The 24,571-nt window shown below is 32.8% G+C and overlaps 1 protein-coding gene across 1 annotated transcript in view; it reads right to left on the bottom strand.

The window, feature by feature from the left end:
* The window catches only part of Hbs1l (HBS1 like translational GTPase), an 88,064-nt gene that overhangs the window by 4,721 nt on the left and 58,772 nt on the right, over positions 1 to 24,571 (bottom strand). The window contains exons 7-16 of the mRNA XM_026391857.2: positions 24,261 to 24,426; positions 21,572 to 21,689; positions 17,072 to 17,218; positions 16,010 to 16,084; positions 15,375 to 15,492; positions 14,609 to 14,677; positions 9,509 to 9,613; positions 6,253 to 6,343; positions 5,782 to 5,890; positions 266 to 366 (exon numbers count right to left, since the gene is read on the bottom strand). Coding sequence (XP_026247642.1) covers positions 266 to 366; positions 5,782 to 5,890; positions 6,253 to 6,343; positions 9,509 to 9,613; positions 14,609 to 14,677; positions 15,375 to 15,492; positions 16,010 to 16,084; positions 17,072 to 17,218; positions 21,572 to 21,689; positions 24,261 to 24,426 — 1,099 coding nt within the window. The remainder of the gene's footprint in view (positions 1 to 265; positions 367 to 5,781; positions 5,891 to 6,252; positions 6,344 to 9,508; positions 9,614 to 14,608; positions 14,678 to 15,374; positions 15,493 to 16,009; positions 16,085 to 17,071; positions 17,219 to 21,571; positions 21,690 to 24,260; positions 24,427 to 24,571) is intronic.

Raw genomic sequence — 24,571 nt, 5'->3', positions numbered from 1 at the left:
GGCTTGATACATAAATTTATATTTATATTTTTTACTTACAAATCACATCCCAATCATCATGCATGACAATAATTATATCTAACATTCACACACAAATAGGAAATTAAATATTTGTTGCTATGCTTATTTTAATCTAGTCATTAAAATTTTTTCTAGAACAAGTAAAAATGGATTTCACTTACTTCAAATATTATACAAATGACTTTATCTGTAAGGAACTTGCTTAAGTTGTTAGTATTTATGATTTCTGCATTAAAATACTCACTTAGGCTTTTTCTTTGTGACTTCGCCAGTACTTTTGTTTAAGACACTAATCAATCGTTTGATAATTGCAGGTTCACTGACAGTTTGGTAGTGTAACAGCACCTTAAAAAAAAAAAAAAAGAAAAAAAATATATATAAACTACAAAACTGAAAAAGCATTTACCACAGCAGTTCTGGCTTTCTCTTTGGTACTTACATTTAACTATGCTCAATTCTGTGCTGCTACTTAAGGTCAATCCATGTCCTCAGTTGCCTGAATCCCCCTACTGTAAGCAGGTAGCACTTAACTTTCTAAGGGAGAAACTGCCACGAGAGGCAGTTTAAATATCTACTCCCCCGTTAGGTTTAAACTGCATAACCCTCCTGTCAGATTCTCCTCTGTAAAAGTAGAGGATGACAGCATCTTAGGGTTCCTGTAAAGATGGAGACTTTATCATTTAGAACAATTATTATTGTTGATGTACAGTCATTATTATTAAGGAGTAGTATAGAAAGAACTTGGGATTGAACCCCTACTCTTTCCCTGTAATCTGCCCATGCCTCAATTTTCCCTTGGTAACAGCAGAAGCCTTTTAGGGCATTGTGACAAGGATTAAATAGATGAGACACAGTACCTATAATAGTAGATGTTCACCAACTGTTAATTGTTTCATTTTAAAAATGAGGGAATGGGGATATGGTGTTTACAAATCAATTAAACTTTGATAACTTTACTATTTCCTGGGAACTTGTTTTTTCAGCTATATCCAAATTACACACATATTATATACTTAAAGTCTATTATCCAAAGATAGTTTTTGTTTGGATTAGGATCTGTCCAAGCCTTAGCAGCAATTAATAATACATATTCATTACTAGGTAATGAGAATAAACTATTATAAATATAGAGATAAAAGGAAGGAAAATAACATTTTTAAGCTCCCCTGAGTGCCAAGCACTGTGTGATGTGATTCATATACACTACTAAATCTTATGTATATGGAAGTTTAATTAGGCTTTGAAAGTCTTACAGATCTGGTTTCAAATCACTTCCTTTTGGGGAAAGTTCTTTAACAGTTCTCTACCTACAAAGTCCCAGCCGCAGGTTTCTCATTTCTCACTAAAATGAGAAAATTCAGATAATGCATTTTCAAGTGGTTCCCACCATGTGGTAAACATTCAGTTAATTGACGACCATACATTAGACAATATATTAGCTATAACTGTCCATGTTTTACATGTAAGGAAAACTAATATCAAAAAAGCAACGTAATTCAATGGGGCCATGGTACTATATGTAAGAGCTGAATTTTACCCTTTCATCAGTTTTGGAGCTACAAGTCCCTAGCTTTCCCCCATTTCAGCTTACTAAGGACCTATGAAAATTGCATATATGCAACCTTTTGTTTTATAAAAAGAAAGCTAAGGCTTACACACCAGAACATAGGCCAAATATCCTCATTCAAATAATAGGCTTTAAGTGTGCAATACGTCTATAGTTTGAGTATAGTACGAAGACCAAATCCCCAGGAAGTAATAAATAATCAAAGTTTAATTGATTCATAAACATCAATTTAGGCTATTTGATTGTAGAAACACAACCATCTCAAATCTGGAATTTCCTGGTCAAAATAGATTGCACATTCAGAAATCAGAAATGAGAGCTGGGGGTATTACTCAGTGATAGAACACTTGCTTAGGCCCTGAGTTCCATCCCCAGAAAGCAAAGGCCAAAAGAAAGAAGACATAAAGACAAAAAAGAATACAAAAGAAAAAAAGAAGACTAATGCAAGGGGGACTGTGAATGCACAGTCCTAGTCTTTGGAAACTTTTCTGAAAATCAAGTGATAAAATAAATAAATACAGGCACAATTGAAGCACCATTACTCCAAAAATGCAAACTGGCTTTCATTTTCAATGACAATTGATGATAGTGAACTGCAAATATTACAAAAAATTAACAACTGACTCTGGGGGAAAAAATGCCAAAACACAGGCTAACATGATGAGAAATACTTTTGTGCATTCAGTAAATTCAGGTCTCATATACTACTCTATTAACTCTAAATACTTAAGAAACATCTCTTTCATAACAACTTAGATAAGTAAGCAGAATTCCCTTCAATCAGCTCAGATTCAAATAAGAGAAACTGGTCCTCATGGTTTGCCAAATTTTAAAAAAGAGGCATATGAACCTAATTAAGTTCCTTCTACCTTCAGCTGAGCTATGTGTGGATTTGGGGGTAAAATTAGGGTGGATAAAGAATGGTTGTGGCAGTATGTATTTAGGTTTTATTTTTCTATCTCCACAGCATCTCACCAAAAGTAGTTCAAACAAAATACAAGTGAAAAGAATCTACATGCTTAAAATAAGAAAGAAGTGGTTTTATACTACCTTGACATTTTTATTCATGTTATATATAAACAAGGTCATTTATAATTCAAACCAATCTGCAACACAATGTAACAGGGGGGAAAAGTACTGGATTTCATAATGAAAGTGATGAATAATGTGCCCTGGCTGAACCACTTCTAGTCATATAGTTACAATCTCTCAGAGTCTCCATTTCCTTATGTGTTAATAAAGACAATACTGACAGCTCCACAATCTCTTACCTGTAATTCCAAAAGTCTGAAAACCTAAAAGTTTCTTTTTCCAAAGTCTGTTATAAATATATTTAAGCAGCAAAATTGGACTTGAAGTGAGGCAATTTAGAGTCCTGTGTATCTCATATAGTGTTAAGTTTTGGTGCAGGAATATCAATGTGTTTCATTATAAAATATTGGGTGCTGTCTCACTTTTTGTTAAGTGTTTTATATAATATGTACATAGCATTTACCTTTCCAATATCCAAACATTTCTAAATTCTGAGATACACTGGCTTAAAGGGCTTCAGGGAGGAACTCTGCTTCTTGTGGAGTTATAAGAATCAAATTAGTGTTTTATAAATTATAGTGAGCTAAATAATGTTAGGTGGCAAAATAAGCTATTATTTTCCTTAAACCTCTAGTTAAACTATATTTTTAAAAAACTTATGGATATATAGACATTAGATTTTCAACAAGGGTTGCCAAGATCCTCTCATTAGTGCAAGGAAAGTCTTTTCAACAAATGGTGCTGGGAAACTGGATATCCACATGCAAAAAAAGGTGAAGCTTTACCCAATGGCATATCTAACAATTAACTCAAAACAGATTAATGATTTCTTAGAAGAAAATAGGGCAAAAGTTCATAACACCAAACCATAGGCAACAACGACTATAAAAAAGAACTGGACTTCTTCAAAATTAAAAACTTTAGCCCATCAGAGGACACTATTATCATTGAAGGGAAGGAAAAGATAACTCACAGAGGAGGAGAAAATATTTTTAAATCATATATCTGATAAAATGATTAACATATGGAACAAATCAAGAATTCCTGTAATTCAACAATAACAAAATAATCTCATTCAAAAATGTGAAAAGGACTTGAACAGATATTTCTCCAAAAATACACAAATAGCCAATGAGCACTGAAAAGATGCTCAACAACATTAATCATTACAGAAATGCAATAAAAACCACCATGAGATACCACTTTCACTCACTAGTTCAGCTACTATAAAAAAAAACTAATCTTTGCCTCCATTCCACCCAAATGGAAAATATACATTGATGAGAAACAAGAAAGTAGGGAAAACAGATCCCTTTTCTTGGGGGAGGGGAGGGGATGGGGGGATAGGAAGGGGATAGGAAGGGCAGCAGAATACAACAGACACTTGTTTGGCAGTATGTATAAATGTGGCTGTATAATCAACATGATTCTGCAATCTGTACATGGGGGAATGATAAGAATTCATACCCCATTTGAAACAAATGTATGATATATGATATGTCAAGATCAATGTAATGTTTTGAGCAACCAATAAATTTCTGATGCTTAAAAAATAAATAAAAAAATTTTAAAAGAAGTTCTCTGGAAGTTTTTTCCCTTGGGAGTGAGCTGATCAAATACAACCATTTTTTTCTAAATTAAATTTCATCCTGGCATTTGTCAATCAATATACACAAGTAGAATCTCATAAAGATATGCCAAAAAACTTTCAATTCATGCCAACTTTTAAGAAACTACTGTAAACAGGAAGAAAGCATTAGTATTCAAAGTGACTACTGACCTCTTGACCTCTCCACATCTCCATTGGCAAATATTATTATTGCTGAGTAAAAACATGCAGCAACTACCCTCTCCACCATAGGACACATTGCTTTCTATGAATGAGTTCCATCCACCCAAAAGCAATTAATTTGCAGTTACTTCCCCATTGTTATAATAAATATTATATAATTAAAATTTTAATATTTTCAATTGTAACAATTTTGTGACATGCTTTTATTCCTTTTTTAGTATATGGAAGAAATGTAATATATAAGGTACTTAAACAGTATCATATAATTTTATATCATCAAAATTACACAGAAATAATTAAAGAATGACAAGTAAAGTACATGATTATATCAAATGTAGTAGTATTATTCTAAGATGAATCTGAATTATCTAAATAAATTTATTACCAACTTCTAAAACAATAATTTTAAAAAGTTGAAGGGACAATTACTTAACTATCTCAATTTTATTTGAAAGATGCATCAAATAAAAATAGTCACTTTATATTTTAAAAGGCAAGGTATATAATTTCACTGAGAAACACTTTTCCTTGTCATACAAAATCTGTACTATCAGAAAAAATAAGTCTAATGAAAAAATGTTTGCCTGTTAATTTACAAAACAAGGTGCTAACCTATGGAGTATGGCCTTAAACTTATGAAAAAATAATTTCCATATAAAACAAGAAATTCAGACTAGTCACAAGTAGTATGTTTCCTGGATAAGTAATATTATGGTATTAAAATCCCCTTCTTATTGTTCAAATGCTGCTGATCAATGAATACTTTAAACCAACATCACAGCATGCATGGTCTGAATGTGATGCTGCTTTAGCACAATTAAAATTTACCATATGTCAAGGGATCATCAGGATACACCCATAAATATCAAATGTATACATACTGAGTGGATAATATGTACACATGAAAATATAATGAAATGTAAAGAGTAGTCATCTACTTTTAATGCAAATATAGAACATTCTTATTTCTTGCATTTTTTTGTGGTTTCCAAAATTTTCTAAAACAATCCATTTCTTTCATAATCAGAAGCACCAGAAATAAGCATATTAAATAAAATAAAAAGCCAGAAAGTTCCAGTCCAAAAATATTAGACAAACTTTACAGTAAAAACTGATCAATTGTTATCTCCAAATTTAGTTATTGTCAGTTTGCATCCTATTGATTATGAAATATCTTTTCAATGCCTCTCTTAAAAAGTTCTCAGTCTAAAAGATCAAAATAAAAATGACTTTCAAATTCTAACTTGTTTTTCTAGATGAAAATAACAAGATATTAATTGAAAATAAAAACAGACTCATAAAATGTTACTACTTTTTGGGTAAACTACTTTGAATTTTTTAAAAGAACAATAAAATATTTGAAACTTACAGGAAATCCTTTAGTGATAGGAATTTCTATATTAAAGATGAGAATTCGGGCTCTGAAACGAGTACAAGCTTTAATGGGTTCTTTGGGGCCACAAAATATGCAGCCAACACTGTAACAACAAAAATAAGTAAATGAGGGAGGATAGTTGGAGGACAAATAAATTTACATCCAACAGGAGTACTTCTAAAAGCATTTATTAAAAAAACTAGAACAATTAAGTAGGAACTTTTCCAAGATACTCTCTTCAAGGTTAAAGCATGACTTTATGCATTACAGTTTTTCCATCAACATGCAGAGTTTGTACAGGGACAGGTACTGATTCCAATTTTAAGTAATATTTGCTAATACTGTAAATGTCTATTTTTGGCCAAAATTCAAAATTCAAAATTGAGCTGGTAGATTGCAAAATCTATGTGTTTTGATGTCCTTTATTCCAAAGTGATAGTTACTTAAACTTATTTTCTTACTCACTTGATTTTGATGATATCCATCCCAACCAAAGTCAGACTAACATGATCGCCTGCTGCTGCCCAATCAACAGGTTCATCATGCAGTGTGATTCCTGGAAATGAGTAAGAACCAAAGCATACAGTGAAACACCTCAACACTGAACCATAACAACCAAAAGAGTTTGGCTGGTTTGTGCTTCATCAGTCACTACTCATCATTTTCAATATGAATGGACTGAGAGTGAGAAATATAACTGTGAGCGTTGAGGAAAACACACTTCCTCTAGACTTGACTCTTCTATAACACCACCCTAACCATAAAGTGACTTGTATTTGCCCATAAAAGGCTGTCTTCTGCTTATTTAACCAAGATTTTTAAATTAATTTACACAATGAAGTCATTAAACAGGTCCCATTCCATTATTTTTGTTATATTAATAGAGGAAGGTATAATAAAAAGTTCAAATTATTCCTAAAGACATAAAAAAGATAGGACTGGTGGAGATGCCTAGTAGTATTTTAATCTCTTGAGCTTTGCTTATAATTAGATAACCACTCAAACATAACATGTGTTCTCTAAATAATTCATGGTGCAAAGTGCTCAGTCAGAACTTCAAATGGTCCTCTCAGAGGTCCCTTAACTGCATCTGGCTCAAGGAGAACTTCTTCCCAGAATCTGCATATTGATCACTACTTATATGAAGAGAAAGATATTAAGGAAATAGTGTTAAGAAAAGTTAATTTTAAAAAGATCCCTAGTGTTGCTCTATACCTAGAAATAGACACCTATTTATCTAGACACAATCCTGCCCTGGAGAGCAGTTCCAGAGGACAATACTCAGCAATCTTAGTCAAATGCTTTTAAAGATATTCCATACTTTCTTTCTGCCTTTATGGGTTAAGTTTATTGGTAAAGTTCCTTTCCACTGGAACCTGAATCTTCTGATGAAGAGAATGTACAGGCCAATGACTGTACAATAGTTTTGGACTGACATAATTTTAATGAACTACAATTTCCATATTTCCTTCTGAAATATATATTATTTCCCATGCAGCATATTTCTAAGGAACAATTTCTGATTTGGGGGGGAGATAACCTACAGTTTTGGTACAGAATTTCATACATGCATCAGCCTTAATCTGAAAAGAGGGATTCTTGACTCCAAATATGTTACCAATTATGGTATTAAGAAATATTTGTCAGATATCAAGTAATTAAGTTCAATTTATAAAATGTAAATTAAAAATGATCATTCTGACATTTGCTTTGAAGTTTAAGATTAAAACTAGAAGGTAGCTATTCATATACAATAGCTATGTATATAAGTGTGTTTTGATGTCCTTTATCCAGGGACTGCCTTTGGCTTAAGATTTTGAAAAGCTTTCATGTTACAAGTTCAATGAACACTATAAAAATTTCCAAAGAGAATCATATCATCTGTTTTCCCTTCCCCCAATCATGCTAGACTACTCCATATTTGTCTTCCAGGGACTTTTCTCATTGGCCTGATATTACAAAAAGAAATTCTTTTATAACACTCCATACACTTGATATTTTAATGAAATAAAAAGGTGATATGGGGTTGCTATTTTAGTCAAGTCTCCCTTTTGGGACACTAACAATTAGAAAGCCACAGTAGCACTCAAGTATTCAACAAAAAGGGTGTGTTGAACAGTCAAGCAAAACAAGCAAAAGCAGCCCTGTCAGAAATTGAGGGCTGAGAACCTCCCACTTGTTACAAGAGAGGCTCCCAAGGAGTAGGCGTTTCTACCCGGTACTTCTGATGGGGTTTCTCTTTAAGAATCACTGATTCTAGGTAATGCTTGGAGTTTTTCTGTGGGAAAAGGACAGAGAAGAAAAGTAAAGACTGTAGGACTTTCATTGATCACCAAATAAAGATTTTAGCAGTAACAAGAGGGTCCATCCCAAGGTCTGTGATAATTTTGGAATCATGGTCTTAATTCATGACTGCTGATTATTAAAATACATATATGTATGTATATTTATACATATTATTCTCACAACAGCTCATTAACACAGGTAGAAATTAGTATTTCAGAAACATTGCAGTTCTTGATCACTTTTTTAAAAAATGAAAGAAATGAGCTGCACTTAAAATTAATAGATCTGGTTTGGGATTATGGCTCAGTGGTAGAATGCTTGCCTCACACGTGCAAGGTCCTGGGTTCGATTCCCAGCACCACATATAAATAAATAAAATAAAGTTATTAAATAAAATTAACAGATCTATGGAAAGTGACACTGTTTAAAGTGCATATTACTTTTAATCTAAATAGAAATTTCATGATCCCTAGTAGGCATAAAAAAAAAAAAGGTTAAGTAGAAATAACATTTGCTTTCATTCCCTTATTCATCTTTAAATATAGGTTAAACATGCTACCTAAACACACTCATTAATTTCTTCTAATAAGCAAGATATCTGCTTTTAAAGTGAGCAATTTAAGCAAAAAATATATATTCAAATTTATAAACTAGTCAGTTGCAACGCTGGATGTAAACTATAAATTAAGAATAATGAAGGAAAATTTGAACATGCCAAACAGGTTTTACTTCAGTTTCAAATTGTTACTAATAATACTATTTCATAGCATAAGACACTTCTTCAGATTTAACTGATGTCATGTTAAGATAAATCCAGAACTATAAACTATTAAACCAAATTAGGAAAAGAATAACATGTAATCATGTAAAGCTAAAGAATAAGATGACAGAAACAGTTATAAACCATCATGGAAAAACAGATTCCTGTGGCAATTTAAACTAGCTTTATTAATTTTTTTCAGCATTAGGATTTTCTACATTTGTATCTTACTTAGGACTTGCATATGTATATATTATATAACTTATTGATATAAGTTATTATATAACTTGTTCTGTAATAAACATTTCAAAATGACAGACTATTTGCTTTGTCACTGACAAATTAGTGTCAAGTTACACTTAGATTTAATTTTTTCTACAGAGCATGATCTTATAAATTTATCAGTCAGGTGTTACACATCTGGTTCAATCCTAACCAAACTTCTTGAATCACTGTCAAAAACAGAATGCTACCACATTTAGAATGCTATATGTACATATATACACACAGTCACAACAGAAAAAAATCGTTTAATGTTTTCACATCTAAATCTTCAACAGTTAGTATCATTTTGACAGTCAGTTACAATTTCAGTAAGAGGTTAAACCTAAACTACTTTAAAAAAAATTTGCTATCTCAAGGCTTGATTAGCAAAAGCAGCCCACAGATGAATACCTTTTGCAGTACAAGTTTCATTAGGAGGCATTGCTAGTAGTCGGTCACCAGTCTGAATATAACCAGCTTCAATTTTACCAGTAACACAAAATCCAGATCCTTGATCTGCAAAATATGCAAAAATCTTACATAGCAGGTTTCTAATAATTAGTATTATAATATTTAGTCCCACGTAGTTTCATAAAACTAGTAGTTCAATGGCTACTTAATTAATGGTCCCTTCAGAATTTTAAACATCTCTACTAAATACAGGTATACACATTCTACATTTTTCCTTGCAAATAAAAATATTCACATTACAAAAAAGTAGAGGTGTGTTTCTTTCTCAAATATTTGAGTGGTACCAGGCATTATGCCAAGCTTGGGACAAAGAGATGAATGAAAACATAAGACCCCACCTGTAAGAAATTTACACTAGTGAAATGAAAGACAAAAACAAGTACATTGAACTAAGACACAAATGCTATTTAAAATAAAAAGGTACATCACAAACAATCCATGATAGCATACCGCAAGTGTAACTCAGTGGTAGAGTATGCTTGCCTAGCATGCATTGGCCCATAATCCAATCCCCAGTATCACACACAGACACACACACACAAATTCATGATGGGGAGAACATACACTTTACCTGTGCATTTTGAAGAAGCAGGAATAGAGTTTACCAGGCACCTTGTGTGTATGAATTGAGGGAAAAATGAAAACACTTGCTGACCCAGGAAACTGAATGTGCAAAGCCAAAACCAAACACGGGATTTGCTAAAAGCCACATGTATTGTTTGTAAGGGGTAATATGAAATACTGAAGAAGAGGCAAGACATGAGACAAGGGAGAAATCATAAAGGAGCCTCATAAGTGACATTTAGGGTTTGAATTTCATTCCTGCAGTTAAGTAATGTAAATCCAATAAGGAATTATGAACAGAAAAGTCACATAATGGTATTTTGGGGTCAGAAAGGAGGCTGATGGAAATGTACACACTGACTATAGAAAGGGAATACATCCAAGAATTTGAGAATAAAGAATAACAAGTTTAGAGTGATAAAGAAAGTAAAGAATAATGGAGAAATGTGAGGATATGACATATTACCTAGGATACAGGAAATTAAGGCACAAGATCTATTTTAGCTTTGGCAAATTGAAGTATCTATGGGATATGGGTGGCAAAGTTGCATTCCAAGGAGCACTAATTACACCATGATCCATAAGAATGATAATTCCAACTGCACACTCCTCGGGAGATGTCCAGCCACAAGTGTGTGCAGATAAAAGAACAGGTTTGGACAACTGAGAAAGCTTCAAGATGCAGGCAAGGGAGGAACTTATAGTCATCAGTTCTTGGAATACCTGGGCAGAGTAAAAGAAGAGGACTGAGGCAACAGGACACCATTTCAGAGTCAGAGAATGAGTAGCACACACAGAGGCTAAAGAGAGGTCAGAGAATATACAGGTTAGCAGAAGAAAGCACGTCACAGACACCAATGAAGAAAAGTTTCAAGGTAGATATGGTTAGCAGCATTAGAAGTAATGCCACATTCAAATAAGATAGTAACGAAAGTGTGTACTGACTTTGGCAACCAAGAGGTCACCTGGTGACCTCAGCCAAAATACCCTGAGGGGAGCAGTGCATGCAAAAGCCAGTAAGCAACCTGAAGATAAATCAGCACAGTGGTGCATGCTGTAATCCCAGTGGCTTGGGAGGCTGAGGCAGGAAGATTGCAAGTTGAAAGCCAGCCTCAGCAATGGCAAGGTGCTGAGCAATTCAGTAAGACCCTATCTCTAAATAAAATCCAAAATAGGCTGGGGAGATGGCTCAGTGGTCAAGTGTCCCTGAGTTCAATCCCCAACACCAAAAAAAAAAAAGAAAGAAAAGACTGTAGAGTCAGCAAAGATTAACTACCTGTTGTATTATTAAGAGACAGTGAGCATTTTGGAAACCATTGCCTTATTTCGTCTACTATTATGGCACTAGAAGCTGATAATGATATATTTCAATTTCATTGATTTTTTTCACTCATTTTTCTATTCACTTATTAAACATGTATGGTACGTGAAGTACTGGGCTGGGTCATGCAGATACAAATGCTCCTTGCCCTAAAGGAGTTCATAGTCTATGTGAAATAAACAGCACAGAAACAACCGTAATATTGTTTTTAAAATGCAGGGTTACGAGCTGGGGTTGTGGCTCAGCAGTAGAATGCTCACCTAGTACGTGCAAGGCGCTGGGTTCGATTCTCAGCACCACATAAAAAATGAATAAATAAGGAATGTCATGGGATTTTGATTGGAATTGCATTATATCTGTACAGTGCTTTTGGTGGTGGTCATTTTGACAACATTAATTCTGCCTATCCAAGAACAAGGGAGATCTTTCCATCTTCTAAGGTCTTCTTTAATTTCTTTCTTTAGCATTCTGTGGTTTTCACTGTAGAGGTCTTTCACCTCTTTCATTAAGTTGATTCCCAAGGTTTTATTTTGTTTTGTTTTTTTTTTTAGGGTTTTTTTTTTTTGGATGCTATTATAAATGGGGTAGTTTTCCTTGTTTCTCTTTCAGAGGAAAACTGGGAATGAAACCACGATTTGACCCAGCTATCCCACTCCTCGGTCTATACTCAACAGACTTAAAAACAGCATACTACAGGGACACAGCCACAACAATGTTTATAACAGCACCATTCACAATAGCTAAACTGTGGAAACAACCTAGATAACCTTCAGTAGATGAATGGATAAAGAAAATGTGGTATATATACACATTGGGATATTATTCAGCATTAAAAGAAAATAAAATCATGGCATTTGCAGGTAAATGGATGGAGCTAAAGAATATAATGCTAAGTGAAATTAGCCAATCACAAAAAAACAAATGCCAAATGATTTATCTGATTTAAGGATGCTGATCCATAATATGCTGTGGGGGACAGGAGGATGGGAGAATTAGATGAACTCTAGATAGGGCAAAGGGGAAAGGGGGAGGGATATAAAGGGAAGGGGGATGGGGGTAGGAAAGACAGTGGAATTCGATGGATATCATTACCCTAAGTACATGTATGAAGACATGAAGGATGTGACTCTACTTTGCGTACAAACAGAGATATGAAAAACAGTGCTCTGTATGTATAATATGAATTGTAATGCTTTCTGTTGTCATATATAACAAATTAAAATAAAAATTAAAAAATGATATAAAAACTGAATAAATAAAATGAAGATATTGTGTTCAACTATAACTAAAGAAGTATATTTAAAAAGTGCAGTTTTACAATGAAATATTACTCAGCCTTAAAGAAGAATGAAATTATGGCATTTGCAGGTGAATAGATGCAACTACAGAATATCATGCTAAGTGAAATAAGCCAATCTCACAAACTAAAGGTGAAATGTTTTCTCTGATAAGCAGATGCTGATCCACAGTGGGAGTGGTGGGGAGTAGGAAAGAATGAAGGAACTTTGGATTGTGCAAAGGAGAATCAGGGGAGGGGTGGGGCTGTGGGGATGGGAAGGACGGTAGAATGAGACAGACATTAATACCCTATATACATGAATGATTACACCACCAGTGTGACTCTGCACCATGTACAGCCAGAGGAATGAGAAGTTGTGCTCCATTTGTGTACAATGTGTCAAAATGCATTCTGCTGTCATGTGTAACTAATTACAACAAAGTAAAAAATGAAAAGAAAAAAAAAGGTGGGACCTTTAAAGAAATGATTAACATCTGGGGAATACCATCCTTGTGAATGGATTGAGGCTGTTTTTCTGGGAGTCAGCACTAGAGTAAGTTAGTAATCAATTCTGATGAGTTCAGCTTTTTCTACTCTCATTTTATCTCTCTTTCATGTGCTCTTTGATACCTTTCAGCCTTTCACAGATTCAAAAAGACCCTCACCAGAGGCACCTCCTCAATAACCTCAACTTCCAGAACCAAAACCAAGCAAACAAGCAAACTTGCATAGTTTATGATTTATTAAGTCAGTGGCATTCTGTTAGCATAAAATGTATTGAAGAACCAACTGACTGTGTGTGTATATGTGTGTGTGTATGTGTGCGCGCACATTTTTTTGATGTGTCTGTATCAAAGTTTTTGGTCCATTTCATAATTGAGCTGTTTGTGTTTTTATCATTGAATTTTTAAAAATTCTATGTATGCTTTGGATAACAATCCCTTATATGGTATTTTGCAAACATCTTCTCTAATCTATGGCTTATCTTAAAAAAAAAATTTAGTGGTAGAGGGTACAGAGAAAATAAGAGATGCCTTGGGTAAGTGTGTGGGTAAGCATGCCAGTTATCAATCTATTGCTGCTCAGTTCCAAATCCATTCTTAACTGTCTGATCTGTGATCATGGAAATCTGGGGGCAAATGACATCTTTTCAGTATTGATTATTCTTGTGTGTGTGTGTGTGTGTGTGTGTGTGTGTGTGTGTGTGTATATATATATATATATATATATATATATATATATATATATATATATATAAACTAGATATATTCTTAGGCATTTAATACAATACCTTCTCCCAGCAAAGTATGGACCTCTTCTGACTTTCCTCTCCCTAGGATGCTATTTAGGGTTTGTTTATATCTTATGGTTATTCTTTTATCATAATTAGTAATTCTCTATGGTAAGTCTCACTTAATATATGTGTAGTATCTATCTCCTAGCTGTTACAGATGGGAAGAAAATGGGCAAGTAAAAAAACACGAAAATATGGAAAACACTGGTAGAGGAAGTGGCAATAAAGATCCCAGGTTGTCAAGAAATAGTGAAAAATCTAGTTTGGTTGAAAGACACAGAAACTAAAAGGATCTAATTGGAGAAGATTACAAGGTTAGAAAGATAAAGAATAAGGTTTTCTTAAGTCTAACAGGTACATAAGAATAATATGGGAAGTGGTGAGTAAACTGAAGGTCTTTCTAGGCAGAGGAGCTCAGTAACTAGAACTGTGCATTTAAGATTAATTTTACACTGATCCTTATATTGGAATGGGGAAGGAAGAACCTGGAGAAAGTACAATGACTTAGTCCAGGGAAGGAGGACAAAAGAGAATGGAAAGGAAGGGGCCACAAAGAAGCAGCCCGACAGAGGTAGCACTTACCTTTGAAAACATCTGACACACATAATCTAAAAGGCTTGTCAATAGATCGCTGAGGAGGCTTGAAGGAATCTGAGAGAAATGACAAAAAACAAAGTTTAATTTAAAATGTGGGACTGTGGATGTTGCTCAATGGTAGAGTTCATGCTCAGCATACACAAAGCTCTCAGTTTGATCCCCAGCGCCACGGTTTTTTAAAAGAAAAGCAATTTTTTTTGTTGTTGTTTTAAACTGAACAATTTTGTATATATTAATTAACTAATTAATTTAACAGTAGAATGCATTTTGAAATACAGTACACAAATGGAGCACAACTTCTCATTCCTCTGGTTGTACATAGTTCAGAGTTACTCCACTAGTGTATCATACATGTATATAGGGTAATTATGTCTGACTCTTTCTAATTTTTTTTTTACTCCAATGAATCCATTATAGTCCACTTCTACTAGAAAATAATTATACTTCACAAATAGTAATAGCAAATGACTCTCACTCATATAACACTTTTATAAAATGTATTCACATGTGTTATCACATTTAATTATAAGAATAGTTGTGACAGGCAGAGCAGGCACTAGCCTCATTAAGGAAGTTGAGGAAAACTGTATTAGAGTTCAACAGTAACGTACAATCTCAAAACTAGTCACCTCATTCCTCTGATCACAAATTCTATGCTTTTTCATACATATTACTGTCTCCTATAAGAACTCTAAATAATAATTAATGTCAAGTTTAAAATTCATTGAAAGTAGAATGGCAGTTTACTTACCAATTTGTTCTAACAAGCACAGTCCTTTATACCATTTGGTGAGTTCACTTGACTGAGATCTTGTAATTAGATTTTCACCACTGAGACCACTTGTAGGGATAAAGGCAACATCACTCTCCTATTAAAAAGATTAAATGTATGAAGTTTAATATGTAACAGTATGTTTAAAAAAATTGAGTCACCATTACCATAACTGCATCAAATTTGTAAAAGCAACAATGTATTTTTTTAAAGGTAATAGAAACCATAGAACTTGAGGTTATCTGATCCAATAGTTTTCAACTTTTTTGATTTTGTGCAAAACACAAATTTATTCCATAAACTGTCAAGCATTTTCACCTGGTCAAACAGGCTAGAGAAATTGTTCTATACCAACATTGTTCTGTGACCTCCTTAAACCTTATACTATCATAATAGGTGGGGAGAAATTCTTTTACTTATATAAAATCCAAGTCAATTATTCAACATATGCAACTTTTAAGGTGAAGTAACCCAAAGAATATATTACATATATGGTACAAGGAGGAAATAAAATATAAAAAAAAATTATTAAAAAAACCAAGAATATGAAAGTTTTAGGTTTGTTCTCATGATTTCTAGAAATTAATAGCCAAATGAATCTAAAATTATCATACCTTAAAACCTGCTTGCTTAAGAAAGTGTCCAAGTTTTCCAGTTATCTCTTGAAACCTTTCTTGTTGCCAATTAACCTGATAAAGATCCGATTTATTTTTAGAATTATCCTTCAGAACATGATAAAGAAAATTTAAATTTCTGCAATAAAATATAATCAAGACTATATAAAACATAAATATAAAATCTACTAAGTATGAAATCTATTAAAACTCAAAATATAAGTATTACCACTAACATAACCTAAAATTAATTTTTCCAGAAATAAAAAATCTATAAACAATATTTCTAGATTTCTTTTTTTTCCCCAGTACCAAGCACTGAACCCAGGACCTTGTGCAGGCTAGGCAAGCACACTACCACAGAGCTATATCTTCAGTGCTAGACTTTTTTTTTAACGGATCACTCCAGGAAGGCTGCAACTTTACTTATTTTTCCATATTTTTATTGGTGCATTATAGTTGTACATATGGTGGCATTTGTTGTCATATATTCATACATGCACACAATATAACAATATATTTTGGCAAGTATTAGCCATAGAATTTTTTACATAGACTAAATGTATTTCAAATTTACAGGGAAAAAGTGAACAATTTATTACATTATTGGAAATCTTCAAAACTACAGGCCTATTTAGATAAATCACTTCATGAAAACAGACTAGAATAAAGCTATAAAAAATACCCTTTTATTTAATGGTCATTAATTACTTGCAAATATGATGCAAAGAGTAATATACTATAACCCAATATAAGAGTCTTACCTAAAAAAAATGGGTGAATATACAAAATGATTTCATACTTTCTACTACAATAAATGCATATTATTTTATAATTAAAAATAGTTTTTAGGTTTCAAAAATATATTTTGAAAATATGAAGACATTCTTCCTTAAACATTATTAACATCTCATTTATTTCACCTCAGGAAAATGTTTTTATCTTGAAAAATATACCAACTTGGTTAGTGAAATGTGCACTAGTCACACCTGAAATCATCTATATGGGCAGAATATTATCTTATCTAGCATCTAAACAAATTCTCACAAAGGCTACAGGTACCTGATCCATTTTATTGACAGCAACTGCAAGCTGTGTTACTCCGAGAGATCGAACCAAAAGGCCATGTTCTCGTGTTTGTCCTCCAGTCTCAAATCCAGCTTCAAATTCTCCTCTACTAGCGTCTACAACCAATACCGCTACATCTGCCTAAAGAACAGAAAACAATCAATAAAAATAATTCCATACTACCTTAATTCAAAAGTCAAATTATCCAATTAACTGGTCAGATTTTAAAGACAGACCCTAACTGGACCCCAACCTGACACCAAACAGCACAACAAATGAAATAAAGAATTCCACAAATGGATTAAAATATTTTAAAAAGTACTAGCACATACCCACATGATACAAGAAGTAGTGATATAAAGAACAAGAAATTCCATAATTGATTACCTCACCTTTAGGCAGAAGGGAAAAAACATAAACAAAATGAAAATATAGTAAACAGGGACAGATATTCCCAATATTTAAAGTAAAAACTATAATCCTAATGTAGAATCTTCATCAAAAAAAAAAAAAAAAAGACACACCACCTTAGAAAACTAGTGAAAATACAAGCAAGCAATCTGTTAAAGAAATACAAATAGCCAACAAACAAAAAATTCAAAATCATTAGAACTAAAAAAAAGAGAGACAATAAAAAGAAATTTAAAGTACACGGATAAATTCCCCCGACCCTACATTCTGTTTTTACAAGTCTCGACGTTAAAGATTTAAGACTAAATTATTCACATTAGGTTAAGGTGCTGCAAAATGGGCATGCTCACATGCTGCTGTGGACTCTCTTACACTTTTCTGGAGAGCATTTCCACATGCTCACATGCTGCTGTGTCTACCTTTCTGGAGAACATTTCCACAGCAAGTAAAAATTATATATATTTCATGTCCATGAATTTATCCTAGATAAATAACTATGGATCTACAAAGATATTCATCAGAGTATTGTTTACAATGATGAAAAATTATCAATGAAGGAAAATAACATTCATCCCCAATGACTGCTGAAAAAGAATTTAGTGTAACAAAATTTTATAACCTTTGTGGATCATTTTGTGAATCAGAAAGACAGTTCTCCTTTCATACTCAAATTACACACACAAAAAAAAAGAAAGAAAGAAAGAAAAAAAAGCTAACATTAGGGTAGTTGATTTTCTTTGTTAGTCTTACTGAAACTACCTTTGTAGGTTCCCATTATTTTGTGTTGATGGTTCTTTATTGCATGTGGTGGATACAGACAGAAAAAATTTACAAGAAACAGTTTATATAACCATAGATGTCCCTCGATTTTCATTCTTATCATTTATTTGTCAATGTACTATTTGGACATTTTTTAAAGAACATTCACTTTCCCTTTCACAGTTTTGCTTTGAGTGCCCGAGGGTTCTCATGAAATCTACCTGTTTCTCGATAATCCAGCATACAATGATTAAATGTCACCATATTCCTTTGGCTAGTTATCTCAGATTGATCATCATTTTCTTGCAGGGTTCTCTGACATTACACCCACGTCACTGAGTGTTGCTTTGGGTTAGAAATAGTGTTTCTCTTTGTTGCCTCCTCAATGAAAGTATGTTTGTGCTGTCCAGTTCTTAAGGAATTTCAGATATATTTACATCCAATTCTCACCATAATGGGAAATGAAATGGACATAAATACTATCAAATACTATGCTCTTAAACAGAACTTTATGATTTAAATTAAAAGTATCAGAAATGATGGTGGAATGTGATGGTTATTATTATTATTATCCAAAGTACATCTATGAAGACACGAATTTGGGTGAATATACTTTGTATACAACCAGAGATATGAAAAATTGTGCTCTGTATGTGTAATAAGAATTGTAATGCATTCCACTGTCATATATAAATAAAAAAATAAAAAGCATCATCTACATGCTTTGTTTGCTGCAGCATTTACACTACTACTTTTTTTTCCCCTTACTCTTGTCCAAATACTCTTTCTGCTTTACTTCTCCTATTAAGTGTAGTATTCATTTCTAATCCTTTATGACTTCTAATGCTGAACTCTATCTTATTCAATGAGATCCAGTTCTTCTGATCAAAGATTCTTAGTTAAGAGTACAAATTAGGCTGGGGATAGTAGTGCATGCCTGTCATCCCTTAAGAGGCAGAGGCAGGAGGATTGCAAGTTCAAAGTTAGCCTCAGCAATTTAGTGAGACCCTCTCTCAAAACAAAAAAAAAAAGGGGGGGGGGGCATGGGTATGCTCAGGTGTTAAGGGCCCATAGATTTAATCCTCAGTTAAAAAAAAAAAAAAAGAAAGAAAGAGTAGGAATTGGAGCAATCAATTTAAAACAGGCTATTTTAACTCATACTTTAAGTCACTAACATGTTTCACGTCTCAGGAAAGTTGTCTAGTCACAGAAAACAAGGAGTAAACATAGACTCCATCTCCAAGCTTATAAATCCTAGGATTGATAATTATAAATTTTTTTCTCATCAAGTTTTGTTAATAACTGTAAATTTTACCTTCTTAGGTTCAAATCTGAAATTCACTGAAATGCTATTAATAATACACCTAATGCTATAAGTGCTTTATCTAATCCCTAAAAAATGCTGGGCAAAATTCTCTATTAATATATTCTCAGTGCTCTTGTCTTTTGGGAGCTCAAAGCCTATGTATTTGGAATATAACAGAATGTAATGAAATTCAATTACTGTCTCTAAAATACTGTCCCACCCTTATTCCATAAGGAGTTTAGAATAATGATCTTTATAATTCCGGATTCTCAAGTTCTAGAATTCCAACACATTGCTGCTTTTTCTGGGGTTTACCTCTCCCATGAAAGTATCAAAATGTGCTTTGCCATCATCATATCCCCACACTGCTTTCCACAGGGTTTAGTAGAAAGTATTCAATAAGTATTGAAAAATACATGTGTGTGTGTATGCATGCGCACACATATACACATAGACAAATACGTAAAAGAAAAGAAATTAAAATTATATTGTATCCCTTGATAAAGATAAAACTCACAAGTATATTAAGGGGTATTAAAATGGGGAAAATACATCCCTCATAGAGTTCTTGTAAGTATTATATTATACTGAATGCATCTGAACACATAGCACATTGTCTACCCATATTAGACATTAGGTACTAAATCATTTCAATCTTTTATAACATTCAGTCCATAAATCTCAAATTAATATTCTAAAATTCTATATTAAATTTCTTAAAAAGAATCAAATAATTTCTCATTTATTTTCAAATATATATATATATATATATATATATATATATATATATATTTGTGATCCTCCTGCCTTGGTCTCCCAAGTTCTGAGATTATAGCTATGTATATTTTAATTTATTCATATAATACCCTTTTTAGGTTGGTAATGCTTGTAAGCATTTCCTTTCTATAAATGGAATCTTGAGTCGACTGCTTGAATTCATACTTCTTTCAATGTTACACAGACAAATTCTGAACTCTTCATATTTTCTGATAATAATCCATTATAAAAGAAATCAATGCCCTACTGTTTAAATTACTTAAAATAATATATCTTTGACATTTTTTTCAGTATACTTATTAAGAATAAGTGTAATAATTACAATTGGCTTCCAATCCTTATAGAAAGTAAATAAAATCTGAATTGCACTCAGTACAGGAAATAAATAGTTCCAGTGGTCACAACTGTCACACACCTGTATGACAGCTATCCATGTATTTGGGACGTTTCTGATGTTTGCCAGTCTGATGGGAAATGGTGCTTTTAGATTTCTAATTTGCACTTTCACATTTATGAATGAATACACTCTTTAAAAATAAATAATATAAATTTTTTACAAATAAGGTAAATAAATCACTGAGTCGTAAACCACAAGCTTCATTATTTCTGCATAAATTAGCTCCTTAAAGATACAGGACTTGAATACAGAGTAATAAAGCAGATCTTAAAATAGTCATTCTATCTTATCAATAAATGAAATGGTTTTATAAAGTTCACATAAAGAGATTTTGAAAAATCCATTCCTCAATTTTTTCAAAGTTAATTTTTTTTTTTAGTTGTAGTTGGACACAATACCTTTATTTTATTTATTTTTATGTGGTACTGAGGATCAAACCCAGGGCCTTGCACGTGCTAGGTGAACGCTCCACCGCTGACCCAAAACCCCAGTCCCCAAAGTTAAAATTTTTAATTTTAAAATATTTTAAAAGCTAAAATCCTAGAATCGTAAACCAAGCATCAAGAAAGTTATGTATAAGCAGGGTATGGTGGCATGTGCCAGTAATCCCAGCAACTTGGGAAGTGAGGCAGAAGGATCAGGAGTTGAAAGCCAACCTCAGCAATATAGTGAAGTCCTAAGCAATTTAGTAAGACCCGGTTTCTACATAAAATATTTTCCAAGGGCTGAGGATGTGGCTCGGTAGTTAAATGCCCCTTGGTTCAATCCCTTGTACCCGCTCCCCAACCAAAAAAAATTTATGTTTAATCAGTATACTATATAGAATTAACAAAATTTCTGGTACCTGGGCTGCTCCTGTAATCATATTTGGAATGAAATCCTTATGGCCTGGAGCATCCATTAATGTAATAACTTTGGTTGTAGTTTCAAATTTTGTCATACCAACATCCATTGTTACTCCCCTTAAACGAAACAAAATGATTAGAATGTACTATTATAAATAATCAGTGATATGGGTTAAATTATTTATCAATAGGCTAAATAATCTAAATGTTTAATGAAAGAAAGTTTATTAAATAGACCACAGAATTATACCCATATGGCTTTAAAATAAGGTTGTGAATGCAGCAAGATTTCAATCAAAATGATGACAAACAGTATAAATTATGAACAAAGAAAACTACACTAGGTCATTTCTAGATGGGAGAAATATATATACTAAGCATGAGAGAAGATAAAATGAAAAGCCATTATCAAGAGGTAGTGTTCCTTGTGTTTTGTTATACTTCACTAATTATAAACAAAAATTTATAAAACTTTCATTTGAAAAGTTGATCAATATGTTACATATTTAGAAAATGGGAAATGTTAAAGGATATGACCATTTTTTTGAGAATTTAGAGAGATAAACAGAAATTGGCTTCATTTCTCATTTCATCCTTCTTGGAGACCAATACAGTGGCCTTTTCAGCCACAAAAATGAGAATTCAGATTAAAAAGCATAAGGAAAATCTACAAGGGCACTAAGTTATTCTAAAGCTCCAGGATTTAGAAAGGGAAATCATGTATACAATAAATAAGGTCTGCCCCAGGATCATTGAAAATATCAAACAATAGCATTCCTTTTTACTAACAAAAGAATCCAAATAATTATAATAAACAACAGGTTCATCCTGGCAGTAAGGTAACTCTGGGTCTCCGCGGTCAAGCCCTTTGGTTTAATTTGAAACCAAAAGCCATTTGAGCTTGCCAAAGTGATACATAATTCTCTTCAATATCTTCAAATCATCTAGGAACCATAGGCACCTTCAGAATAAGTCATGAACCATCACTAACTATCCAAGTTCCTCCCTAGACTCTTTGATCTAAGTGTACTCTTCTGGCCCGGCTCTGGTCTGAATCTGTAACCTTGAGAATATGAAAATGTCACTAAGCTCAATAATTTCTGTTCTTCCACATCTGAGAACAGAGGATACAAATATTTAACATGACTGGGTAAGCAACATAGTATGTTTTTAAAATGCTATTAAGAACAGATAGGGAGTGAGATAAAACTTCTAACATGTACCTGAAAGCTTCTGCTTCCAGAACGAAAAAATATTCTAAAAATTATACCATGCTGAGCAATAGAGAACTAGCAGTAGCAAAACTATGACAGCTGAGTAGCAAACATAGTATTCAAAAAAACTAAAATTATTAATCACTATAGGCAGAGAGTAGATTATTAGCTCACTGCCAGCTCAACTTACATATAAATTTAACAAGTCATTCTAATTTCAGTTACAGTGTTCTCAATTTCTCTTGCTATTTAACTAGATGGCATGAAGGAAACTAAAAGGCTCATGCTTTAATAATCTCCTTATTAAACAGGAAGAAATTATTTAGCTTCTAGTATCTTCCTAAAATTGGCAACTGCATAGTATACTACTTTTCTTTCTAGGGTGAAAAACAGGTTTGTGATACTATACTAAGTTTAAAAGATACCTATATGGAAAAAAAGATCACTATGATATAAATTTCTATTTATCAGAGAGCTAAGAAATACTGTGGGCTACTTTATTGAGAACTGCCTACTACAATGTAGACTAAGACCTCAAAAAAATAAACATACACATAAAAGAAGTATGAAAAGTTAGATATGTTCTCTAATCATATTCACATTGGGGAACATAATTCATTTAGAACTTTCACAGGACTTCACAGGTTATTAGTCATTATCTTAACATAGTTGGTATATGTACTATTTCGTTTAACTATTAATGCGTCCTTTGGGTCCCCATCCCTAATAGCCCTAATATGATTTATATGGCCACTCTAAAAAGACTTCAGAAGAAATACAATCCTGGGGCTGTGGTTGTGGCTCAGCAGTAGAGTATTTGCCTCACAAATGTGAGGCACTGAGTTCGATCCTCAGCACCACATAAAAATTAAAAAATACATATATTAAAAAAATACAGTTCTTTTGCCAGAAGTATGTGTCCATAATATCCTTCTAGAATCCCTCCAAAATTAGCATTAAGCACCAAAACAGAGACATAAGGAACAACTGGCTAGATTATATCTGTATGGTATGATATGGTTTAATTGTGTCATTCTTCACTGTTTCATAAAAACGTAGTGTACAAAGTATAAAATGAACTCAGTCTGGTATTTTTAATTCATTGGTCATTCTGAATCCAGACAAAGAGAATTTACTGCAGTTAATCGTTCCTTTTTAACCTGATGTAAGATTACAATTCTCATTCATAACTTTAATTCAATTTGATATATACTTGGAGAAATGACAATTGAAACCTCTCCTATAGAAAAATTAGCTTCGATTATCTGTCTCTTCTTTCTGTCTTAATTTGTTTTTGATAAACATTCTTTTAATCTGTTCTTGTAGAATTCAAAAGGGGAAAAAAGTAATTATGGTGAATTATAAAAATATTACCCTGATCATTAAAACTATTTCATGGTATGTTTAACATATTTAAAACATATTACACACTTAAAAGATTATCATTTCAAACTGTAAATCTTAAAATGACTACCTTTCCCTTTCTTCACCAGTCTCATCCAAGACCCATGCATATGCAAAGGAAGCCTTGCCAGCCTTTTTAGATTCTTGTTCATATTTATGCATAGTTCTTTTGTTTACATTACCCAGAAGATAAAGCATATGGCCCATCAGGGTACTTTTCCCAGCATCAACATGACCTAAGGAAAATTGATTCAGGATTAATACTTCATACATTTCCAGATGTTGTTCACATTGAGGCATTGTATGGATGTGTGATTCAACAGTTCAGGTCAGTGTTTAGAGTTATAAATACCAATTTTTATCAAATGACAGTTAAAACAT

Source organism: Urocitellus parryii, chromosome 8, assembly GCF_045843805.1.
Source record: "Urocitellus parryii isolate mUroPar1 chromosome 8, mUroPar1.hap1, whole genome shotgun sequence".
Lineage (NCBI taxonomy): Eukaryota > Metazoa > Chordata > Mammalia > Rodentia > Sciuridae > Urocitellus > Urocitellus parryii.
Note: the sequence above shows the minus strand (reverse complement) of the source record. Positions and strands in the feature narration are given on the sequence as shown.